The sequence below is a fragment of the Anser anser genome (assembly GCF_964211835.1).
Source record: "Anser anser genome assembly, chromosome: 5".
Taxonomy (NCBI): Eukaryota; Metazoa; Chordata; class Aves; order Anseriformes; family Anatidae; genus Anser; species Anser anser.
In genome coordinates this window covers 26,989,129-27,003,044 of record NC_139725.1, presented here as the reverse complement: position 1 = coordinate 27,003,044, position 13,916 = coordinate 26,989,129, and the positions used below count along the sequence as shown (strand labels likewise).

At 37.5% G+C, this 13,916-nt stretch overlaps 1 protein-coding gene across 5 annotated transcripts in view; it reads right to left on the bottom strand.

Moving 5' to 3' along the window:
• Window positions 1-6,823: 6,823 nt before the first annotated feature.
• The window catches only part of SCG5 (secretogranin V), a 29,268-nt gene continuing 22,175 nt past the window's right edge, over window positions 6,824-13,916 (bottom strand). For all 5 annotated transcript variants that reach the window (XM_083839686.1, XM_083839683.1, XM_083839685.1 and 2 more), the window contains exons 5-6: window positions 12,083-12,136; window positions 6,824-8,286 (exon numbers count right to left, since the gene is read on the bottom strand). In XM_083839686.1, the coding sequence (XP_083695812.1) occupies window positions 8,191-8,286; window positions 12,083-12,136 (150 nt within the window). In that variant the 3' untranslated portion in view covers window positions 6,824-8,190. The remainder of the gene's footprint in view (window positions 8,287-12,082; window positions 12,137-13,916) is intronic.

Here is a 13,916-nt window from a genome sequence, read left to right as displayed (position 1 = left end):
AAAATCCAATGGAGATAGAACAATTTGTTTAGAAAACCTGGACAATTTGTTTAGAAAGCCTCTGCATGGCCCTCTGGGAGGAAGTGACTACTACAGTCAAGTGTAACAAAACCTTCTTCCTAGATAGAGAAAAGCCATCATAGCCAAAGGTAAATTCTTTGTTTCCAATTTAGAGAAGTATTTTGGAAAACCAAATACTTTTATGCTTTAATATATCAAGTCAAATTTTTTGTTTTATCTGGCATCTGGATACCTCTTGATTTGAATATACTACCACCACCTTCTAGGAGAGCTTTGAAAACCACTTTAGCATTTGGCCCTAAATATTTAAACAGGGGGAATTCCACCTGAAAACAAGCACCTTGAAAGGACTTCTTCCTGCTAGTATGGAGGGAAAGACTCTGCCTTTAGCTTAAACAGTGCAAATATTTATAACAAGACATATCCTGCTATGAGGAGTTGTACTGTCGACAACATTAACAGGGCTTCTTAGCATCACTGGAGCCCTTGGCCAGCAAACCCTACACCTGACAATGTTTGCAAGATCAGATTTGTCACTGGGATGTTAATAGTGAATAAAAAAATGCTGTTAGAGCTTTAAATCTTTTGCCATACCTCTTCCAGACTTTTTTTTTTTTTTTTTTTTAATTAAACTGTCTACTTCTGCTGTGGTGTTTTGGGCTGTGCCTGGTCCTGTAGACATGCTTAAGGTGGGTCCTAACCAAGTTGGTTCCCCTAGGGAATACAGGGGAGAAATTGCCAAGTTTGTGAATTCAGGCTGTATTTTGGACTGAAATAGGTGCTGAGCTATGTGGGTTCACCAAATTTCAAACAGTCCTAGACAAGTACAAAAGTAGAAATTGAGGTGCCTGAGGTACTTTATTGACAAGAAAATATAGTTGTGTATATACTTTAGCTTCCTAAGGAATTGGACATAGGAGGCTGTGTGCTTGGACTTTGGCATTTGTATTCCACACAAGTCCCACTGTTGGCATTTAAGCCTTTAGTGCCCCTCAACCCCTTTGCTTCTCTTTTCCCATCTGTAAAGTTGGAGATAACTCCCAGTTTTGCAGCCCTTTACACTTTAGCCTTTTAGAGAACCTATGGGAGGGAAGCGATTGTCCCGCTCTACTCTGCACTGGTGCGGCCTCACCTTGAGTACTGTGTGCAGTTCTGGGCACCACAGTACAAAAAGGACGTGAAACTATTGGAGAGTGTCCAGAGAAGGGATCCAAAGATGGTGAAAGGCCTAGAGGGGAAGACGTATGAGGAGCAGCTGAGGTCACTTGACCTGTTCAGCCTGGAAAGGAGGAGGCTGAGCGGGAGGTCTCACTGCGGCCTACAGCTTCCTCACGAGGGGAGTGGCGGGGCAGGAACTAATCTGTTGTCTTTAGTGGCAAGCGATAGGACCTGAGGGAAGGATGTCAAGCTATGACAGGGGAGGTTCAGGCTGGATATCAGGAAGAGGCTCTTCACTGAGAGGTTGGTCGTGCAGTGGAAGAGGCTCCCCAGGGAAGTAGTCACTGCACCAAGCCTGTCGGAGCTTAAGAAGCATTTGGACTGTGCACTTAGCCACATGGTCTGAATTTTTGGGTTAGACCTGTGTGGAGCCAGGAGTTGGACTCGATGATCCTTACAGGTCCCTTCCAACTCAGGATGTTCTGTGATTCTGTGATTCTGTGAAAATAGACACAATATGTTTTTAAGGAGCAACCAATATTTTAGTGACAGTCTATGAAGGTCTTACCTTCAAGTTAGTGGGTAATTCTTATCCTTTTCAGGGCTCATAGGTTGCTGCTGAGAACACAAATGCACAGCAGGAAATAGACAATGCTGCTGGAGAGACACAGAAACTAGAAAATCACCTCAACTACCAGAGCAGGAGATAACTCATGTATTTTAAATTGAAAGAAATGTACCTTATTTTGACACACATTACTTGCATGTTGGATAATTTGCACTCATGGTTTCATGAGTGTATGTTCACCTTGAAAACAAGTCTTTTGAGATCCCATAACTTCAGACCCATAACCATCAAACAGGCTGCAACAAAACTGGATAATAGCAGGGGGAAGCTATAAGGAATCAGAAGCAGGGCAAACTTTTCTGCTTTTTAAACTATGTACACACATTACCTGTGTATGCACATAACCCTGTGGCAGCTGAGTCAAAGGGTTGTTTGGGAATTTTAATAATAGCCATGGACTATGTGTAAACTATGACAGCAATGCTTATCTGTTAGAATAATGACCTTTTAAGAACTTGCTTAAATCAGCTATGACTGTTTTTTATTTGATAAATGTTTTATGCAGCAATAAAAATGAGTTTCTTAGTTCAAGTGCAGTAACAGAGCTTTAAGGCCCATAAATCTTACAGCCATCACACTATCCATTGGAGCAACTGAAAGTTTGGCAATCAACTTGGTTTCTGGTTGCACAGTTGCTATTTTTTTTTTAAGTTAAACTTAACCAATGCTCAATTATTATTGCATCTCTGGATGACCTGACATTTTCTTTCATGGGTATGTTTTGGCCGTTTGGAAATATGAAATGACATGATGTAGTATTATCTTTTATTTCCAAATGTGGAAAGGTGTTCTTCCTGTCTTAGGATGATGACTCAGGGCCATACTTCTCTATGGGGGCTATCCCACTTGAATTTCAGCCACCTTTAGATGACTTTTGGTCATTAGGATGCAGGTAATGCTCTGTAAAACTGCAATTTTTTTTTTTATTATCTTTTTTTTTTTCTCAGAATAAAGAATTAATTAAAACAGACTAAGACTGAATTCCCCATCAAAACTGTATGCCCATTCTGTGAGCTAACTCTTAAATATTCAGATGCTCAAACCCCATATATATATAAATATATATATATATTTGTGAGGGAGGTCTTTGGTAGCTCCCAAGAAAGTTACAAGTTGGTTAGGGTCAGAACAAACATTTGGAATAAAAGCTGTCAGTGTTTATACATTTAAAATCAGAGCTTAAGGATCTATAAATGAATGATACCAGTTAAGGGAAGAGGGATAGTCTGAGGCTCTCAACATTATTTTACTTTGTGCTTTCTCTTTTGCCTCACTCAGTTCATAATGAAAATAATGAAATTTAGCCACTGACTCCCAATACTGTTTTCCATGGAGAACAGAGTAGGATGAAGTAAGTGTAAGACTCCCGTACATTGTAATGAGAGCTGGATTCCATGTGTTTTGTTAACAGGACTTACAGGAAAAAATAAGAAGAGGTGATTCAGGTCCACCTGATCTTTAAATCTGGAAGCCATTCTCAACTCCTACTGTCTCTGATCCCTTCTGCACTTCTGCCACATATACAAAAAATAGACATAGTTAGTGACACAACATTTTTTTAAAGTTCTTTCAGTTCCAATTGGTAATGATGCTGCCATGACATTTGCATCATTTAAGATTTGTTATACTCCCATGTGTTGAACACATGGCTAGCAGCTATTCCAGCCATCAGGATTCAAGTAATCATGGCAAAGCAGTTAGCATCATAAATAAAGCAAATATGAGCAGATATTATATCCTTCTTCTCCTGGTGAATTGGGATGATGAACTAGAATTCAACCCCATTCTTCACTGAACAGCAGAAGGCTTGAGTGTGGTAGACCTGGACCATGTACATACGTATGTACCTGGGAAATGATTCCTTTAACCCTTTCATGGTCTCATAGTTGGAAATCTTGGCTTAGGACAAAATCCTGTGCCAGTTAGCCTTATTTGTTGTACATGGGGTCTTCATGATGGCAATTCCATACTCTTCTTCTACATTGTTTTTTAGTCTTTATTTAGTTTTCATCAAAGTAGGTCATTGTCAGCAGCTGAGCACTTTAAGGGAACTTGCCATTTTCAGTCATGGTTGTAATCTGCCTTTGGCTTTAGGCACCATAAACAGACAGACCTTTTAAGGGACACAGTAATTAAAAAGGATTAGTATATGAGACGATTCCCAAACATGATATTTATTTAAGATTGCTGAAGACAATTGCATGACTTCAAATATTTTTTTATTTTTTTTACTTGTGCACTTAGCTAATAAAGCAGTGAACACACTCATCTCCCCTTTAGTCATGTGAAATTACACTTTCCTTATGCATTTACTGTTGGTCATGGTAGCATCTTCTGCATCTGCACACCTTCCTTTTCTCCTTCTATGAATATGAGTCTGAGAATTTTTCTTCTTTGAACGCTGTGTCCTAATGATTCAGACATTCCAGACTTGCATGTAAGAAAGAAGTACTTGCATAAAAATCAATTCACAGGACCAGTGATACAGCATTATAAATGAGGTGAGAGTTGCTTTAACAAGCTTACAAGCAAAAAGGCCAGAAGAGTACAAGTTTGTTTTGTGCTGGTGTTGCTATGTGTTGTTGTTGTTTGTTTCTTCTTTCCAACAAATTTAAATGTCTGAAACATTTGTTTTTGTACAGCATGAAAATGAAAACAAAGCCTTTTCAACACTTTCACAGAGCTACTGGTTAGAGATCTGGTTTGAGGGCATGGACTCAACTCTCTTCTTCGTCTTAAAAAAAAAAAAAAAAAAAAAAAGTACTTTTCCTCATCCCCAACTCCTGTCGTTTGGAAACAAAAGGGGCTTGAATGTTACTTTGTCCAGAACAAATCCAAAAACTTAGTTGACTTGGTATTCATCTTTCTGTCCACATCCTTCATCAGTTTAGCAGATTAATATGTTTCATTGTGTTTCAATAAAATAAGATTCAGGTCAGCTTAATTTACAATCCTGTACGTGACTCTCAGAAGCCTGACACCACATCCCCAGCAACTAGTTCCAAGTTTCTTTGGTTTGCTTGTGAATTGCTGGACAGCATAGATTTATTAGATGAATCCAAATGTGCCAATAGAATCAAGCATATATTGTATATAATCAAGCATATAATTATTTCTCCTCTGAAATAATTCACTAAATATTTTTATATTACTTTCTTCTGGGGGTTGACATCTTTGTATTTTTTAATGCTGAGTTTACTATAAGGCTATATTATCTTCTAAAAAGAGTACCTTTTGTACAGCATAAAAATGAAAACAAAGCCACGTGTGTGAGTACATATATATAAAAATATATAACCTAGAATTTGCTCAGTTACACTTTTTTTTTTTTTTTTTAATAGGGTCATAAATATTTTATAGCCAGCCAAAACTAGTGTTCCATGGTGTTACACTTCATTTTGTATAGCTTCTTCAAGCAAATTATGTCTGAAATATGAGAGGTAATTAACATACTTGCAGATTTTAAAATGCCTAAAAATGTTTTGTTTTCCAAATAATGAAAATTCTAAACAATGACAGCTATATACAAACTCCCTAACTCACATGCACCATTAATGCAAAAGGAGTGATTACACATGACAGCATGACCAGCCATTTATATCTTTTAATATGTTGTTTTGTGGCATCAGCTCTTACTCTTTTAGTATAGTTGGTTTCTTTGTTCGTTGATTGCAATAGACCAGCAATTTGTTGATTCTTTGTATAAAACTGCATATAAACATTTGGACTGCTGTTGGGAGACGTTTTTTGCTTGCTTTTTGATCTTTAATGATTGTGGGACTACCAATCCCAATTCAAAAACGTAGCTCTACTATGAAACTCAAATTAGAATAATTAATCCTATTATCATGGTGGCATAGCCATATTTTATCAAAATTTCACAGTAGTGTTTTTCAGTCATACTTGTTGAACACTACAGCTGCCTGATGGACTCAGCATGTGACTGGTACTGCTATGTATTTTTGTTCTAGCAGACAGTTCCTGTAAAACACATCATTGCATTGTGCAATGTAAAAGTGGGTGGGTTGTGTGTGTGCGTGTTTTTTTTTTTTTTTTTTGGGGGGGGGGGGTGGAGGAGGAGGCTGTATTTAAAGACAAGAATATGTGTAAGTTGTGTAATTATCCTTTTGCCTCCTCTGTGCTGATGTACCACACATGGAAGGGCAGCTCCTCAGACCCCAGCAGTGAGAGCAATCTCAGTTGTGGTGGTTCGTGGTGCCTGTCACATCAGCACACAGTGGGTGCAGTGAGCTGAAGTACTTACAGAAATCATCTCTGATACTATTAATCAAACATTATCTCTTTGCCCCTCCCTTTTTTTAGCCCCACATTTTCCATATAGACATCCTTTTATTATGTGCTGGTCCATATGAAGAGCTTAAAAATGAAATAAATTACCTTCATAGTTTCTTCTTTTGTTTTTGTGTGTGATTAAAATGGATTTTACTGCAGTTAATAAGGCCAGAATGTACCTCAAATTACTTTAAAAGTAGATAAGGTGGTTGACTAGATGAGGAAACACCAGTTTCCGAGGAGTGGAAATCAAGTCAGAGCCCCCGTGTCAACAGGAGGGGCTGGCTGTGGGGTTAGGGGGAAGGAATGGCAATTTGGTGTACTTTCGGCCACTGGGTACCAAGGGGCTCTGGTTTTTAGTTCATGACATGATACGTGTTCTGTTCTGGAGACAACCTTTGCACCTCTGCAGCTCTCAGTACCTGAGTGAAGACTAAGTGGGAGTGCAAATTAAAATAAGTAGAGAACATGAGTCCTGCCCTGTGAGCAGCTGGGGTGCTCCCATCCCACTTAAGGCCCTGGAAGCTGAGGGAGCTCAGCATTTCACAGAAACTCCTCCATTTCATGCCACATGCAATTATATACCCCACGGCATTACATACTCTCTTAGTTTTCTCTTCCAGCATTTTTTTTAAAAGAGGAAATATGATAAAAGACTTTATAGTTCAGCCTAGAATGTTACCGAGTTTTGCAATCCACCCATAAATAACTTGAGAAAACAACTCTCTGCATATATAATTTATTGTGAATTACTTACTGGTAGGAAAGAAAAAGCAAATACCATACACAGTCATATTTGTGATGTTGTTAAGTTTAATCATACGTAGCTAGGACCTTTAGTTTCTGTTACTGTCTCATCTGTTTTATCTAAGAGGTCACTGTTATTTTACTGTCTCTTTGTAGGACAGGGAAGAAAACTAGACTTTTTTTTTTTCATAGGTTTGAAGTTCAAAGCTAATGCTATTTTCTATAATTCCAATGCCACATGTACATGGCTTGTTTGGCTTGTGCTATTTCAGATGCACCCTGAAAATAACAACAATTTTATTTAATTTTGTATTCTCATCTTTAAGAAATCCAGAGCTCAGTTTGCTGCCATATAAAGTTCCTCAGGTCCTAGGGGCAAAAAGGCAGTTTAAAGCCTCCTGGAGTGACTTCAAGAGCAGTGATAGCTACCAGTGTTATTGGAGTATCAAAGCTTTTCAGAAGATCATCAACTGCTATGACCTTCACATCCTGGATTTGCATTCAGAGGATATTGGCACAACCTTATTAACACAGATAACTGTCTCCATCTTCACTTATATCCCAGGGACACTTAATTTAAGCACTTCATTATGCACAAATGCTGCCTTTACTAAGACAAAAGAACAGAGGGGAAGATTAACTCCCACCCCGAAGTGCCATTGATAATGAAGGAAAATGCGTATGGGTTCAGGAAAGTTGTGGACATGGAATGATTAAAACTAACGGAAAAGTATTCCAGTGGACAGATTAAAAAAAAAGCAGCTCTTTAATTTTTAAATTTGCACAGAAATAACTGAGACAGATGAGCCTATGAAATATTTTGGAAAACGTCACTTTGCAAACCTTGTAGATTGCTTAAATGTTTATTAAAATAGACCAAAAGCCAAAATTCTCTGGGTAAAATAAATACTTTGTCTTTGCTAAGTAACAATATTTGTGAACAAAACATAAAACTATAATTTTCATGTGTCAAACATAGTAACATTTAAGATTAAATACTGGAGTCAGACAGGGCATTTTTTTACATCTTCCTATTTACAAGCTGCTCATTAAGACCATTTACCTCACGTTAGCTATTAAAATGACTAACATTTTAAAAGTTTGCTCCATGACTAAAATAAAAACAACAGAAATGTCCTTTTACCATAGCTTAACGAAAAGCAGAACCATATTTTTGTTATCTAGGAGAACATACTGTTATAAATACAGCTGTTTTTCATCTACAATTATATAAATAATAAACATGCTGCCATTCACAAGGATTTTAATAGATGATTATATATAAGCAATATTACGATCTAGCAAAGGATGGCATGAGTTTTCATCATTCATTTTTATTGTACTTATTCAGGACCCTTGTCTTCATCGGAAAAATGTGGAACAGACTTCTTCGCTACAACATTGTCCAGTCGCTGTCCTTGCAGATATGGGTTCACACTCTGAAAAAAAATGTAAAATTATTTATATTTATTAGAAACAGGAAAATACAGAAAAGGTAACTAGGAAGAGTGGACATATGCATATATTTCTTATCTGTCAAACATTAACAGACAAAGAAAAAAAAATTGCTCCCAGGGAGTAAAATCTAACAGTCAATCAGTGCTTTGCTTTCTAATACGTTTTGTGCGTGTGAGAATTTAATCCGATCCATTAAAAACAAAAAACTGCTACCTACCCCACAGTGTGGACAAGTGGAGGAGGCACAGAGTACAGGACAGGCTGGGTTAAACACTGTCTTTTTGCTCCGCTCCTCCTTTCCCAGTCAGCAGAGAAGCAGCAGATCTAATCCCCTCACTCTTGGGGCAGGACAGAACTCACTGTGGTTGTACAGGTAAGCTTTAGCTTAAACCAGTGCTCCCTGATGGACCTTACGCTGGGAGACAAGCTAGATACTACGACACCATTTTTGACCTAAGTCTCCTCTTCAGCCCATCTCACCGGGAAACCCATCTTTGCTCCCTTTTTTGATGCTGAGATAAAAAACTGCTGGCACAGAGGCAGAGCCAAGCAAAATTTTGGCATAGGAAATGGCCCTCGTACCACTGCCAGAACAAGGGAATGCTGGAAAGAAGATCCCTGGCGAGGCTTTGACTTCGCTTTGCGCCATGTAAGCAGCACAACGTGAGACTGAAGATGAACAGATCCTGTCTCAAAACTGTTTGGACATCATGGTAATGTAGAAAGCCTCTGCTTGAATTTTATCTGTACCAATTAAATAGAATGTGTTAATTGTATCTGCAAGTATCAAGCATCTTTGTGGAGCTTTAAAATTAAAAGAGTATTATTTACACCCACTGTGTCTGTGTATGCAAAATGCAAACGCATGTTCTGTTCTTCATGAATATAGACAAAAAATCTAGTGTGCTGGTTTTTGATGACAATAAAAATTATTTGCCTCTCTAAGGATAAACTTCAGAGGAATTCAAATTTTCTAGTATCTCCTGATTCTCATCAGACTTTTCTATCATAGAAATTACTTTTCTTGAGATGTCTCTTTCACTAAAACCTAAGAGTTCAAAACTAGACAAAAACAAACAAAGAAAAAAAAACTTAAAATATACATGAAATATTTCTTTTCAAATATCCCAAGTATTTGTCAAATCTCTGGAAAATATTTGGATTTGTTTTTATTTGCATTTAAGTCCCTGAGTTTGTCCGTATTTGTGGAAGCTATCATTAATGCTTGATCACAGCGCAGAGCAGCCCGTTTTGTTTTGTTGTATTGTTTCTGAATGCTTTGCCTGCTACAAGTGAAAACATAAAAGTATTAAGAACCAGAAATGAATGTGGAAAAATCTTTGAAAATAAAACTAACACTAATTTAATGCTCTAAATTGTTAAAAATAAGACACATGTAAATGATTTGTTTGTGTTTGTTAAAAGAAGTTCTGTTTAACGTTAATTTAGTGAAATTCAGCTGTTGCATAAACTTCTAGGAATTATTTGAAGATTCTTAGGAAGATTAATTGGTCTTTTTTGGAACGGTTCTTGCTTGCTACTTTTTGAAATAAAGTAGAAGAGAATGAGAATACATTAAAAAAAAAAAAGAATCCTCAACAGACAAAAGAAAACACAAAATATAATGCAAAAATTCTGGCTGATATGACTAAATTTTTTTTAATCCCATACAGCTGTGTTGAATTCAAAGCAAAGTGGTTCAGGAATACCTTTGCTGTGGGCTCAGAGCTGTGTACAGTGTGACTCTGTTGTTACAGAAGAACTCCTGTCATATTCAGGGTGTTAGATTATGGGTAGGACCCATGCATAGAAATTCAAGAAAGGGAGAATCACTAGTTAAATTAGAGGTCCCTGTATGCCTCCTTTTCTTACACTGCAAGGGCCGTAAAAGTTTAACAGAGTGGCAAATGGTAAATACGTACCTTTGCTATATGTACTGAGTATGTATGTATATGCCTGTGTATGCAGATGTGTATTTATACACATCCATATAGATATACATTTATGCACAAATACTTAGGTTTTGTGCTTTTGTATAATCCCATAGACCCCCTTTGATGGTTACGCTATAGCGTTGTACAGCATTGTACAGTGCCCTTCCTCTCCATGGACAGCCCAGTTCTTCAAACATGGGACTTTTGGAGACGTGCTCTAATCTAACACTGGGATGTCCTGACCCAAAAGAGCAATCAGTTGCCAGCAACTGTCCTCAGTAAGCTCCATTGGTGTAGAAGGGCACGGAGGAGTGACAGGGAGCACAGCAGGTAAGAGGGAGTCAGATGGGCTTTTTGGTACCTGGAAAAAAAAACACCACTCCGCTGCTGTCAACTCTAGGTTGTCCTGCTGTTGATACAGTGACAATTCCAGATAGTTTATTACAGCATTAGCAACCACTACAGTATTACTCTCAAAACAGTAAGATAATTTAAATGTTAAATTCACACCTAAATGATACACCCGTGCTAAGAAAAAAAAATCTGCTGCAAAGCAAGAAACTGACACTTTCACCTCCTAAATTCTGGGCTATTCCTGGCCACAGGGTCTGTCATGTCTCTACAGCCATTAGTTGTCTTATATTTGATTATATCACTCAGCACATGGACAGAAAATGTGTATATGTACTATTTCTTCTCATGTATCCATCTCACTAATCATACTTTAACATAGTATTCTAATAAGTGTTCTAATGGTGTTCTATATTTATCTTTCCAGAGTAAATTCTACTTACTTGAGACCAAAAATAGTATGTTCACACTTTTTCATTTTCTTTTATATAACTTGAAAATCAAATGTAAGTGGAAGGCAGATACTAAGCTGAAGATAGGTCATTACCTATAATCGACCAGGGTTTATTACCAGTGATGTGTGAATCACTAAGAAATCAGCTCACTTCTCCCTTTCTGGAAAAAACTTTAGGTTTGAGAGTTAAACAGACAAATAAATAAATAAATAAATCACCTTCACTTATGCTTCAGTTATTTCAATCCATGTTTACTTCATTTACAGTATAAACTGTGCTGTCATATTTTACAAAGCTACTTTTTGGCAGAGAGCTAGGCTTCATAATGTAAAGCCTCGTTTTCTTCTTGTAAAAAAATATACCAGCAGCAAAGCTAAAGACTGCTACTCTGTCTGAGAGTGATTTTTTGATAAAAGACAGGCTGATGCTACTGAAAAACAAGAGAATATAGTGACACGAACTGTGCAAAAGTTCTCTGTGGTATGTGCATCTCCTTCTCTGTGTAAGGGCCAGCAAGGTAACAACCCATTCATCCTTGTCTGCCCAGAAAGTGGGACACAGAGCTAGGAGTTTGATTCTGAGCCGCTTTGCAGTATGCAAGTTAGTCGAATTTCATAGGCTTAAGGACCAATTCTGCTGTCATTTACACCCAAACACATGCTGACACGTATGGGTAGTGGTAATTAGTTTTACCAATACATTTAATAGGAAAATTTAGATTCTGTTTTAAAGAAATTGGAATAATTTTGGATGGTTTCATGGAATCAGGATCACCACAGATAATGCAAAGTTTGTCAACAAATGCTCTGCATTGAAGTGCATCTTCAGAATGCAACAGGCTTTAGCGAATTACGTCTTGTACTCAGTGGCAGTCACGGAGCCTGCTGTAGTAGCTTATCACAGACACTCCCTGACTTCAGGCATTACCTAAGGTATAACATAGATGCATTAGGCTAACTTTCCTTTTCAGCAGTACGATTTTAATTCTTATTAGCTCTGTAGATGATAGAGGGACTATAAATTATTCTGATAGTTACCCTCTTTCTTCTTTTTGGACCACCATTAATCTTCTCAAAGAGTAAATTCTTGCTCTGGAAGGGGAAAAAACATAGCCATCAAATTCATTACACTCTTTTAAAAATACTACTCTTGCTATTAGATATTAGCATATGAACATTTCATAAGCAAGTTTAGATGGGTGTGTAGTTTTACAGGAAAGATAAATATATCCAGAATGTTAGCAGAAATATCCAGATAAACATTTGCAGTTCTTCAGGAGCAGTCAGTCTCATCAACGAGTAAAAAGCCAGTAATTTTCCACTGTGTTGCACTGTATCCTTGAGCTTAACGCAGAAGCACACTAAGTACATGCTTGTATAATGGTATAGGTTGGAAGTCCCACATAATGTGATACATAGTAAGAAGACATATATATTGTAAAAAAGAAAAAAAAGGAAGAAAAAAAAATGGAGAGGGGGAGGGAGAAGAAGTCCTGTCTCTGATACATCTTTCTATAGATTTGATGTGACAAGAACAGAAGCAAAAATATTTGTCTTTTACAAGGGATTTTCTAATTCATTTTAAAAACTACGGTCAGTGTGATTCCTACTGTTTTGTTGTCTTTGCTTATTCCCTTCCAGATATCAACACTTTCCAGTGCAAAGTTCTGCTGAAATGAGTTCAGCGCCAACTCTTCCTTTGTTTAAGTAGTGCCCTCAATAAAGTTTTTAAAAACCATTTGGTCCATAACATTTTTAATGGTGAACCTTTTAAAAACTGCCAAAAACATCTTGGCAGAAAGGAAAGTTATGATGATGAGAAAAAAAAAAACACACAAAAAAAACCCCCTCTGACCACGGTTTATATGAGTGCATCCACATATTGTTACATTTCATACAAGTAGTGAGTTCTAATAAAGTCTGGAATAACACACACATGCTCAACACATTTTGTTTCAGTTGTGTATTATACAGAAAAACAAAACAAGACCCTAACCTGAAAATGGAAGGAGAGAAGAATTAGATGTATAAAAGCAGAACACTGTATAAACAAAGCCATTAATTCTGCTATAAACAACTGACCTAACGTTGATTATATAAATAGAAAGTGTAATTCTAGCGCGAGACAAATTCACCAAAACACTTCTACCCTCTGCACAGCCTTGATATGAGAAAAAACAAACATTTTCAAGTGTTACAATGACATCTGCCAAAATTGTCTGGTTTGTACTTCTCATGTTCATTAAGCCCAAAATTCGCAAGGCCTATCTCTTGCCCAACCTCAGTTATTTTATCCGAACCATGCCAAAAGGGAACAGAGATGAAGTTGGCCAAGAGAGACATTCTTGATTAGTCATTTGTGCAAACTCACTTAGGGAAAACGTAAATTTAACATTAAAAAAAATACCCATGGACGTGTAAATTATTCTCTGTAGTAACAAAGTGCCACTGAAGCCTCTCTTCATAAACTATATGGCTATACTTTTCATGAGAGGAAAAAATAACATCGCTGAAATAAGAACAATTTCATGACTACCGAAGCTAACATTCCTGTCCCTCTGGAAAATTCCTTACAATTGAAGTGTTCCTGCTCAGGAAGGTCATATGTGCCTTGTCTGTTTGGGAATGCATTAAGACCGCAACTACTCCTTTTAAGCACTGCATGCAGTGCAAAACAAATGGGGTTATGCAGCACGATCTATGGGTGTGCATGAATGGTGAACTGCAGCTCTGGAAATATGTGCCATGGCGTAAGGCCCTGAGCTCATCGGCTGCTCAATTTTGCCTGTGAAGCACTCGCTGTTCTCACCATGCGCCTGGGGCTTCTTAGGCGTGGAGGCACAGAGCTTCCCCAGCTAAAAATGAACCTCAG